Raw genomic sequence first — 12,614 nt, forward strand, 5'->3', positions numbered from 1 at the left:
AAGTCATCCCAATCCTCAGCCTGCTGCATACTCTTCCGTCTGCTCATATCCATCTGCGTTCACCCTCTTATGAATGTGTACTAATTCTAGATGTAGAGGACACGTCACAGGTCAGTTTCCTGTATCATAAATTATTAAACATGATTGGATGTGCTTCTGTCTTTGAGATATTGATGCTTGTGTCAGTGAGCTGGGCGAGCCTCTAGTCTGAGATTTCTGCTTCACTGAGTTTTGTATTTTGCAAAGAAAGGGGCTCTAATGGAAATATTACAAGCCTTCATGTTTTTAAATTCCAAAATCATCAAGTGACATTACAAGAAAACATTTCTCGACCTTTGATTCATCACAAGTCTGTCTGAAAGGGTTGTAGTTTTTGTTTTGTTTACTTGTTATTCTTAAATACTTTGAATCAGAAATATGGCCACGACTGTCGCTGTTTTCATTAATCAAAAGTGCAGAAAGTGACTTTCTGTGGTTGTGGCTACAATGACTTTTTGACAGGGAGAGTATCTCTTGCCCTTCTCACTAGCTCCTTCTTTGGCCTATTCATTGCACAAAGCTGCTTAAGCGCACTTAAGCGCATTAGCATTTGGCTGCCAGGGGACCATATTGACCCTGCATTTGGATGGCCTAAATGAGTGAAAGATGGAGCGATTTGTTAGGGCTTTAGAAAGTTGCTCCTGGAGGAAGGGAGGGGGGTGAGCATGAAGGAATGGGGGTGAGACAGAGAGGTGGGGGGGCGCTGCAGCAGAGAGTTGTTCCACTTTCTCTCAGGGCTTGGTGTTTGTTCTAATCTGCTGTGCCGTTTCTTCGGACTGATTTGTGACATTTCAGTCTAAAGGGCCTTTTTCTGCTCGCTATATTGGCTTGACCCGATTATCTAATCTGTGCTTTGAATTTCAATCAGCTCAGCCGCTCTCTGCCGTGTGGGATGGGAACCGCTGGCTGAGGGATTACCTCATTCAACTGTCTTCAAACACAGATGGTCGAATGTTTAACTAATTGTTAAAAGAGTCCACAAAGGGGAATTTAACCATGCACACAGTCCACGGGGTCAGTACATAGAGGCAGATAAAGAGCAAAGACAGTGCTTTAAAAATCATTCAAATGCAGCACAGTGTAGTGCATGCTGTTTGTTAAAAAGGCTGCTGTAACAGCTTGACATGAAAGCATTTTAAACAATTGTAAAAAGTGTGGTTGTGGGTGTTTGATGTTCAGGGTGAACAGGGGAAAATAAAAAAAAACTTGTTTCCATTCGTTTCTTTAACTTCTTTTTTTTAGCATCTTTGTGATCTCTTATCCTCTTCCTCTCTCTCATGCAGACGCTTTGCTCCACGGCCACCATGCAGATGGTTCGAGCCGCAGACACCAACGAAGTTGACAAGCTAATATTCCGAGAAAGCGATAATGACCGAAAGGTAAGCTGGTTGTATGTATAGTGCAATGCTCTTATTGCAGGTCATGTTGTTATCCCAACATCTTTTGTTAGTTTTCAATGGGAAATAATTTGACTTAAAGGGGAGTATCTGTTTTTTAAACCTGGGTCTTTAGCCTACATGTCCCGGAGTCCTAAGGACTGGCAGACCAATTTGGAGTAGATGTCACTCTTACATCACATCAGTTTTGTGCTCATGGTGGTGGCATAAAAACAGCAAAAAATAAAAGACGAGAGAACCAAAGAGAAGCAGTACTTCCTGTAATTTACAGTGTTAAAACATACATCAAACAATCAAGGATATGATGAAGAAAGAGATGATTCTGACCCGGCCAAAGAAGTGCAGTTTACCATCAGTATGTACAGCAGTTGTTGGACGTTTTATGATATTTTATTATCGACCATGTCTGGTACATTCAGTTGAAGATAAGATAATAAAGCATGAGTGCCAACTCATGTCTCAAACTAACTTTAGATCAGCCATAGCATCCTTGTAGCAGGCAAAGAGGCAGAGTTTAAGTTGGTCTTAAGCCTCCTGACGAACAGTTACATCATGCCAGCTTGCAGTCACATCAGCCATGCCCCTAATTACACACAAGTCAATATCCTTAATATCCTGGTTGACCCACTGAGCCAACATTGAGTATGGCTCAGGAAAACTCGGCTCATTGCAAAGTCCTAGCATGTTAATGTATGACAACATGTCTTCTGAGGACAAAATAAAATAACTAGAAAAGGCATCCAGATGGTCCAGAACTTTATGATGTTAAATGACTGCATGCTATTGCTTGCTAACATTCTTCCACAAGTGTGGCTCTGCCTACAAGTTACGTCAATTCTGCTAACAAACACAAAAATGGCCTATAAGTTCAACATGTAGTAGTCCTTGCAGCTCTGTGTGTCAATTAGCACATTTACATGTCAAAAAAGTGGATTTAGAGCATGTCAACACAGCTTTGGTGGGTGGCTGTCCAACAGGAGTCTGGTTTTTGGGAAATTTTTCATTACCACTACAACTTTGTTAAATGTTGCTTAGCACTGAGCTCAAGGTGGATTAATGTGGAATCTACAGTCATGGACAAAAGTATTGACACCCCTGGAATTTTTCCAGGAAATACACAATTTCCATGAAATTGTTGCAATTACAAATGTTTTTGGTATACACATGTTTATTTCCTTTATTTGCATTGGAACAACACAACAAAGCAGAAGAAAAAAGATAAAATTTACATAATTTTACACAAAACTCAAAAATGGGGCAAGACAAAATTGTTGGCACCCTCAACTTAATATTTAGTTGCACACCCTTGGGAAAAAATAACTGAAACCAATCGCTTCCTGTAACCATCAACAAGCTTCTTACACCTCTAAGCTGGAATTTTGGACCACTTTTCTTTTGCAATCTGCTCCAGGTCTCTCAGATTGAAGGATGCCTTCTTGCAACAGCAATTTTGAGATCTCTCCGTAGGTGTTCCATGGGATTTAGATCTGGACTCATTGATGTCCACTTCAGAACTCTCCAGCGCTTTGTCTCCATTTCTTGGTGCTTTTTGAGGTATGTTTGGGGTCATTGTCCTGCTGGAACACCCATGACCTCTGATGCAAACCCAGATTTCTGACACTAGGCCCTACATTGCGGCCCAAAATTTTTTGATAGTCTCCAGATTTCATGATTCCTTGCACACAGTCAAGGCACCCAGTGCCAGAGGCAGCAAAATAACCCCAAACATCCTTGAACCTCCATCATGTTTGACTGTAGGTACTGTGTTCTTTTCTTTGTAGGCCTCATTCTGTTTTCTGTAAACAGTAGAATGATGTGCTTTTCCAACAAGCTCTACCTTAGTCTCATCTGTCCACAAAATGTTCTCCCAGAAGGATTGAGGTTTACTCAGGTACATTTTTGAAAACTCCAGTCTGGCTTTTTTATGTCTCTTTGTCAGCTGTGGGGTTCTCCTCGGCCTCCTGCCATAGCGCTTCATCTCATTCAGATGACCACGTATGGTCCCAGCTGACACTTTTGCACCCTGAGTCTGCAGGACAGCCTGAATTTGCATGGAATTTCCAACTATCCTGCGTTGCATTCTTTTATCAGTTTTTCTCACGTCCAGGGAGATTAGTCACAGTTCCATGGGTTGTAAACTGCTTGATTATATTACGCACAGTGGACAAAGGAATTTCTAGATCTCTGGAGATGGTCTTGTAACCTTGAGATTGTACATATTTTTCCACAATTTTGCTTCTTAAATCCTCAAACAATTCTGGGCTCTTCTTTCTCTTCTCCATGCTTGGTGTGACACACACAGGCACACAACACAAAGGTTGAGTCAACTTTTAGACATTCTCACTGGCTTCAGGTGTGATTTCTAGATTGCCAGCACCTGTTACTGCCACAGGTGAGTTTAAATGAGCATCACATGCTTGAAATAAAATGATTTACTCACAGTTTTAAAGGGGTGCCAATAATTTTGTCTTGCCCATTTTTGAGTTTTGTGTAAAATTATGTCAATTTTGTCCCTTTTCTTCACATTGTTTGTGTTGTTCCAATGCACATTAATGAAATAAACATGTGTATCCCAAAAACATTTGTAATTACAACAATTTCTGGGAGAAATGGTGTATTTTCTGGAAAAATTCCAGTAGTGCCAATACTTTCATCCATGACTGTACAGCCTATGCTTTAGACCTTCCCTCTTTGTTAAGTGTTTTGGGATAACTTTGGTTATGAATTGATGCTATACAAAACAATTCATTGTTTGGTTGATATTAAATATGATTAAACTGATCTTTAACAATCATGCTGTTGTTAAGCTGACTTGAAACTATCCAGCCGAATTTCACAAAGTTGGACAAAGACTCTTGGACAATGTTGTTGGGTGTCACTTTACTGTTGCATGTATTCACCTCAAATTGGACAAAAGCTGACTTAGAAATTAGGTCAACATGCTCCAATTGTCTTGCATCACTATGAACCAGACATACACCAGCATAGATGCTTATAGAAAAAAAGACAGAGGTTTTAACAGAAAAAAAAGTGTTTTTAGGCCCATTGAAGAGACTTAGGACATGCTGTGTCAGCTGAGATTTACAGCACTGTAAAGTTTCCAAGTTTGTCACTTTTGGACATTCAGATCAGTTGCTGCTAACTTGTTTAGCTGATTGTTTGGTTGGTGACAGAAATTGTGTGAAAGGGGGCTGACATAGACCACCTTCCCACTGCACTTGTATACTTGGTCAAGGACTAAAACTGCAGAAAATAACTATAAGACCTAACTCTTTAAACTTTAAACTTAGATCTGCATTGACACACACAATATGATTCTCTCTGACAGTTAGTAGTTATTTGACACTGAAGTTTTTGGTTGTGAAAAAAAAAAACTCTCTCACAAAAAGCATAACTCCTGTAGGAATCATTTCTGTAACTTTTTCAGGCACCTTGAAAAAACATCTGAGTCAGTCAGGAACAACAAACACCAATTTAAAGTGGACAGAAATTCATGTGATGTATTTGCCCCCCATGACTTTACCTGTAACCTGCAGCTGAAACAGTCTGCTGTGACTCATTCAAGACCTTCTTCAAGTCATTTTGAGCCCAATTTTAAAAAGATTAGCATGTTTAAAAATGATGGATGCCCTGTAAAACACCGAAGATGTTGAGTTAAAATTAATTTGAATAAAATACACTCTGCTAAAGACTATATGCATGGTTGGACATATGGTTACTTCATCAAGCAAAAATGGAAGATATAAAAGCTATTGTCAGGGTGTTTATTGTCTTTGGACTGTGCTGTCTTTACATCTATTAAACATTTGACATAGACCTATAAATAGAGCCTTTTTTACTCATCTTTGTCATAAATGTCTTGTTCTCAGGATGTGGTTACATGTGGTGTAAAGTGGTGTGGAAGAGATCAGTCTGCCACCCTATTACACTGCTGTTCATTAAAAGTCTAATTACACAGGGCACTTTACATCAGTGTTGGTATTAATCAAAGCACTGTTTGTCTTTTAGGTTATTCTTCAACTTGAAAAGAAGCTTTTTAGTTACGTCAACCAGGACGTTTTCCGGGAAAACAATGGGACCTCAGTAAGTCTCCTTTCTACTTACTCAACCTTTACACATCCATCTACTTCCTTATTTCAACACCTTTTCCCTCTTATTCAATATACAATAAATTCTATATTAAATTTCTTGTTCACCATGATGTACAACAAGGCTGCCATTTTTAAATCAAGCCTTTTCCTAGCCAAGTCCTGTTGCTGCTTCAAATGGTATATTTACATCACTACAACCTAATACACACACTCACACTGTTTGAGTCTCTGATAAGGGGCCAAATGTCGTTAAAATAACTTTTAAATGAGACTGAGTGGGGATGATGTGAGTGCTAAATGTCTGCAGATAAACACATTTACGCTTTTATAAGGCTGTTTATTACATTAAGGTGTTCAAAGTTAGAGCTTGTTAAAAACCTCATGAACCATGAAAACACACACACCAACACATTAGCAAACAGTACAGTGACTGGAGGCTTAAAGCTGAAGCCTGATATTAGTGTCAGTGTGTAGTTTCATGATGCATTACAGTACTGTATTGTAGAATCAGAAAAAAGTGTGTAAACACATACATACATACACTTATCCATGCAGTTACACATTGCTTTGGCATGGTTGCTCCTCTTTTACTTTCTCTTATGAAGGATCTGGGATCCTTTTTAGTGTACCATTTAACCTCTAGACATTACACATCCAAAAGACTTACAGTGTATAAATATTCCACCTTCAACTTGCAATGTTTTAATATAATATTCAGCTTTACTTTATGATTGAGTGCTGAATGCAGTTTCAGATATCAAAGAATTCTGAATGTTGTGGCTTCACAATAGGGACCCTTCATTTCTGTGAACATAATATGAATGTAAGATCATGGGCTCTATTTCAGTGATGCAAAGTGCACTTTTCTAATGCATGCTAGTCTCCATATTGCTAGTCTCACAGTGTAAAATCTGGTCTCAAAGCCAGGTGCAGAAAGCAAGAGGTTGGATTAAGTTGCTTGATCATATAAGTATGTTTGGGCATAGCATGAATTAGGGATGTATGATATTTCTTATTTCTATTGCAGTGTGCGCATGTACAACAGCCACATAGCAGGAACGTGTGACAGTCAGGTGACCTGGTGTATTTCATGCAACCGACTCTGTGTTTTTGGATTTTAGCCAAAATGATGTTTTTTTCCTGTTCCTGTGGCAAATGTGCCTTTAAGTCTACCTGGAATCACCATCTGAAGCCAGAGAAGTAAACTCTTGGCAGTGGAGTTTGTGTCTCTCCTCCTTATGTCAGGCTACAGATAACACTGCTGCTGTCACTACATCTGACCTGCTCCATCCCTACACCCCCAGCAGAACTCTCAGGTCCTCAGACCAGGCTGTACTTGTTGTTCCTCAGGTCTGACTTAAAACCAAAGGTGATTGAACCTTTGAGGTTGTGACCCCGACTCTTTGGAATTTCTTCCTTTTAGCCTATGCTCTGCTGCTTCAACTGAGGTCTTTAAAAAGCAGCTGAAAACACATTTCTTTAAACTGTCTTTTCATCACTTTATGTAATTTTGTACACTTGTACTAGTTCAGTGTTATATCATGCTCTTTGTATGAATTTTTGTTGTTGCTGTTGATGCTTTTTTATGTTGTTTTTGTAAAGCACTTCTATATCACATGAACTTAACTTTCTTACTTGCTTACTAACAGCGATATGACCCTTCAGACAGATTCTAAGTTATGCGAAGACATTCGTAGGTGAATGGATTCCTGCTACAATTAACACCTCGTCCCAGCGCTCTCTAATAAACAGTCTGTTCACAGCACAGACATGGCGACTGTTTATTTCACTGCTGCACTGTGACAGTCAGAGCAGCTCGACTCTGTGATATGTTTAACCATCAGGTGCACCCTTGGGTTTCTTCTTGTCTCATGGCTGATGATATTTAAGGAATGTAGCGGCGAGTTAATTTCTAAAGTTCGTGAAGAAACGAGTCTCTCCATCCACCTGCTCTGTCTCTGCTCATCCTCATCCTCCACTGTCAGAGTCTGCCCAGATTGATATTTTTAATCCAAAAATGACAAAGACCCAATAAGAGAAACATTTGTAATATTCTTATAAAAAATTGGTTAAATGTACAGTGCTTAACAAATTTATTAGACCACCCATAATATTTGTCTCAGAGACCATCCAGCATCATGAAGTGCTTTAATGCAAACTCTTTCATTTTCAGTGAGCTCTCCACGTTTTACCATTTTGAACAGGAATGAGGAATTTCAAACTGAATTCACCCAAATTTGAGCCGGCTCACTGGGCTTCTCTGAGAAGTCAGAAATTAATCAAGCATAACATTCAACCACTAAAACTAACTGTTCTCTTCAGGAATGCAAGTAAATAACTATAATTTGACATATTCATCAAGAAATATTAATGTGCTTTACTATTTTTTCAGTTTTTTTGTAAAATCAGTAAATGTGAAAATTCATGGATAACAATAATAATTATATTTTAGCATTAAAAATATCATTTGGGTTAAAGAGCTTCTACATATTGGTGTATTAACCATTGCAGAAACATAAAAAATGATTTTGGTAATTACCAATGCTGTTAATTTAGGACAGCTGTGGCATAAACCTTACTTTAGTTAGGGTTAGGGTGGTCTAATGAATTTGTTAAGCACTGTACATAAAAGGCACTTCATTTATCCGGGTTTATCTTATTTCCTTATTTAAAAAAAAAAAAAAAATTATCGCAGGGAGAAAAACTATCCCTATGTCTTTTTCTTTAAAATTTCATTTAGCCTTAACGTGAATCAAACCATCTGAGAGACAGCTCTCAGTACCTTTGAGGGCCAGTTGTACCTGCAGGCTGGAGTATTGATCTTTCCAAGTGTTATGTCTTCAGTAGACCAGACTCAAGCCGACTCAATGAACTTCTCTCCTTCTGAACTCACAGAATACACTGAGAACACCGAAAGATTCTGATTGGTGGATTTCAGTTACCGTGAAATCTGGAATATAAGTCATTCTGTTATTTAAGCTGCAGTCTGTTTTTGGGAGTCTCTCAAAAGGACAAAGGTGTGTCCTCTTGTATGAAAATTTCCATTTTGTTCTGCTCAGTCCACAATTTGCAGTTTCATTGCAGCTGGGTCGCTCTGTTAGGACCATCTGTTTTATCATGTTTGGAGTTTGCACATGTTCTGGCTGCTGTGCAGTAGTTGAGCTCTTGAGTCAGAGTTAGCTCTTGTTGTGAGACAGACTCGCCACACATGACTCAGTCTGCTCTTCTCTGCCTCTCACTTGTCTTCGATGAAGAGCACTTATAGTCACACCAGCACTTAACAGCAATGGTAACACTAATGGTATGCATCCTATCTGCTTTTATGCATGATTATGACCGAGGAAGAAAAGCGGTTAAAAGTGGCACCAGCCCCTGCCGGGCTGTAAAGCTGCTGTTAGTGATACACAATGAAAGGGATGGATTTTCAGTCACAGTAGATCTTATGTTGGTATGTGAGTCCAAAACTTCCTTCCATAGTTAGACAGCAGAAGTTCGACTGGCTCAAAGAGTGTTACAGTGTGCGTCAGAGTTTGTAAGACCACTCGGATCTAGATGTTAAAGATGCTGACCGTCCTCTTTGCACTTTTCTGTTTGGAGAATTGGACTAGCAGAATGTGTGAAACTGTGTAACAGGAGCTCTTAGAGGCTGGCGTTCCCCCCCCAGATTTCCTCCTTTACTCTTCCCCTCCTTCCCCTCCTCCTTGTCACCCAGCCAGACAAGATGGATGACATAATGGGGGCATCAGAGATAATCTGATGGTCATGGTCTAGTTAAACACACCATGTTATGATCCTTATAAAACAAACTACCTTTCCAAAAGGATAAATGTCCCTCCTCACCCTCCTCCACCGGGAGAGAGGGGAGAAAAAAATCCATCGCATCCTTCATCAACTGCAAGACTTGTACCGGCTTGACAGAAATTTAATTCGAGGCAGCTCTTGAAAATAATTATTGTATTTTGAGAGGAGTAATCATTGGCCGGGACATGATTGAATGTGTCCATGCCTATTGACTTTTGCTATGATTAATAGGTTTGTTTAGTCGATATTCCCATCGAAATTGTATAATTAATTATCCCCGGTGCTGTCACGGCGGGACGATGGAGAGCCCTGATGACTATTTGGGAAGATTAAATTTTCCGGGCACTCGTGGCGTCAAGGGGCACAGCGGGGCCTTGCACCAGTAGAGAGATGGGAGGAGCATAATGTCTGTGTTTATGTGTGTTTGTGTGTGAATGCATGCGTAGCGTGTGTTGTGTGTCTGTAGATGCACACTCACCCACGGGGCTGGCCCCCTCCTCCGTCCACATTGATTTTGTTTCAGTATCTCTTTATTGTAACTTTATCAGTGTGGTGTCGGCAGATGGGGGAGCGAGGGGGGAGGTGTGTTTGTGTACTCGCCTTAGTCAGTGATGAACCTTCCTGTCTGGCCCGCTGCTCGTTGTGATGCCAGCAGCGTCGTCCTCAGCATTTCTCAGAGGCACAGAGACGTTTTAAACATGAGCAGACGTTAAAGAATAAAGAAGAAATGTCGTCTAGAGGAAACAAAGACATTAAACTGAATGAAATCTGACTGTTATACAAACTGATGGAGAATGGAGCCACTATTTGTATCTCTTTTTAAGCTCTTCTCTGTTTTGAATTATTCAGAAAAGTATATAGACCTCCTATTTAGCCTTTCAAGAATAATTGCACAACATGCCTAGTGTGCTTTGTTAAATGTGATACGAGTGGGTACTCTTAGCTTTGTTTGTAGAGTAGAGGCTATATAGATATGGGTTAGGGCTGGCTTATTGTAAACCTGACTACAAATCTTTTCACATTCAAAATCCACACCAGTATAGAATATGTTATTATATGATTATAATAAGCTTGTCTTCCTAAGTCACTGATGAACTCCTTTAGCTTTATTTTTATACTTTTATACTTGCATAAAAGTCCTGAAGATTTCCCCAAATATTTGAAGTGAACTGCACGTGTTAGCATAAACAGCAGACTCTTTCATCCTAATTCAACCCATTTCTTTCCTGCCAGCCATCTAGTAATAATTCCACAAAATGTCACATGAAGCTGATGAACAAAGCAGGAAATATTCAGGAATTATCCTGGCAGGGATGATTTTGTTAAAGGTAACCAATTCTTGCCACTATCTCTCTGTGATTACGTCAACATACAGCATTGATGTAAAGACAAAAATGGTTATTTTAATGGCCAACTTTGTTGCAGGAGTTTTTTTTCATCATCTGAAATGAATACATTCTGGCAACAGGAACATTTGGGGGCAGCCTGCCTGACATTTTTGCATAATTTTCAAGTGTGTATGTTTAAAAAAAGGCTGCATTGAAAGAAAGTCAAAATTGCATTGTTACAGTAGAGGTCAGTTACCGTCTTCAGACTCTGACATCAACTTCTTCTGATGATTGTGTGAAATTATATTCTTTGCCTCATGACTGTCATCTCTTAATAATATTAATGACAAAGAAATGAGCGTTCAGAAGTGCAGCGTACGTCAGTGTTGTGTTTTGTTTGGTGTTCGCCCCTCTCTCACCCATCGACCCTCCCCCCTGTCAGTGACAGTTTATCGCTTTTCCACACAAAATAATGAAGATCTCATAAAAGCAGGAAAAATATGGCTCCTGCAATGAAAGCCAAGTGTTAGGTGTAAAAATCAAATTAAATGACCTCTCACCCCAACATTTATTGATGGTTTTTAACAGCAGCAGGTGTTGTCACAGGGGATATTTGACAACGCGTAAATCAAAGCACAATTACAGGTGGTGGACACGCCGCCAGCACAGAGAGGAGGCTGGTCAGGGGGGTGAAGACCTCATATTCACTTTTTTTTTATCCCCCTTAACTTCCTGCCTCTTAACCAGTCCCCCCCTCCCTGATTTAAGAGAGTGCCGATCATCCAGGCAGAGTCAGAAATGTGAGCCCATGACAGGGTAGTTTTTACCCCGACACCTCTTCATCTATGCTCCTCAGTGGAGCTGCATCACTCCCCTGCCTCCTCCTCTCCAAGGTTATTCCTTCCCAGCTGACAAACGTCCCCTGGTGTTATGATGTTGTGAGGCCTTGAACCAATAGAATCTGTTTATCTCAAAGCACCAACCTGGCTCAAGCAGTAGAGCATTATGTGTATCTGACCTGAGAACTGATGTAGTGTGAAATCTGTAGCTGTGGGGTTTTTCACTCACCTGGATGAATTACTCAACACTCAGTTAAGAACACACACTCCTTAGATACACACAGCCATATGTTGCTCATCTCTGCTGTTTAAACTGTCACACACTTAAACAAACAGCTTCACACCTGTGAATAGCTTACACATGATCACCAGTAGGAAATTATCCATTACTGATTTGAAGACCCACCATATGTATTGCTAAGTATACTCTAACACACATTTTTATGCATCATTTGTTGGGCCTTGTCTTTCTCCTGCTAACCTAGACTGGTTGGCCGATCAGCATGAAAGACATATAAAGTATAGTCGTAGGATATAGTAGTATAGTATAAATGCAAATATGTACTGTACTGTAACATACAGTAAAATACAGATTATTCCAAAAAGAGAAATGTTCATATTTTAACCCAATCCATGAGCTCAAAGGAACTGTCTGCAGAGCTCAGAGACAGGGTTGTTGCCAGGCACAGATCTGGGGATGGCTACAAAAATTTTATGTTACTCTGAGAGTTCCCAAGAACACAGTGGCCCCCGTAGTTCTCAAACCAAAGAGGTTTGGCACAACCAGGACTCTTCCAAGATCTGACTGCCAGCCAAACTGAGCAACAGGGGGAGAAAGAGAGGTGACCAAGAACCCTGTGGTCACTCTGAGCTCCAGAGACCCTGTGTGGAGACAGGACAGTGTTCCAGAAGGACAACCATCACTGCAGCCCTTCACAAATCTCGGTTTTGTAAGAGAATAGCTAGATGGAAGCTTCTCCTCAGTGCACAACAGCCTCAAATGCTTCTGTCTCTTCATGTCCCAGACACACTCCATGATGTCATGATCAGGGTTTGTAGCAACCATGCCATCCTTGTTTTTCTTCATGCTGAAGATACTACTTAATGACGCTGGCTGTG

At 40.1% G+C, this 12,614-nt stretch overlaps 1 protein-coding gene across 2 annotated transcripts in view; it reads left to right on the forward strand.

The window, feature by feature from the left end:
* The window catches only part of LOC121511093 (inositol polyphosphate-5-phosphatase A), a 280,564-nt gene that overhangs the window by 231,776 nt on the left and 36,174 nt on the right, over positions 1-12,614 (forward strand). For both annotated transcript variants that reach the window (XM_041789627.1, XM_041789626.1), the window contains exons 10-11: positions 1,323-1,418; positions 5,445-5,519. In XM_041789627.1, coding sequence (XP_041645561.1) covers positions 1,323-1,418; positions 5,445-5,519 — 171 coding nt within the window. The remainder of the gene's footprint in view (positions 1-1,322; positions 1,419-5,444; positions 5,520-12,614) is intronic.

This window comes from Cheilinus undulatus, linkage group 6, assembly GCF_018320785.1.
Source record: "Cheilinus undulatus linkage group 6, ASM1832078v1, whole genome shotgun sequence".
Taxonomy (NCBI): domain Eukaryota; kingdom Metazoa; phylum Chordata; class Actinopteri; order Labriformes; family Labridae; genus Cheilinus; species Cheilinus undulatus.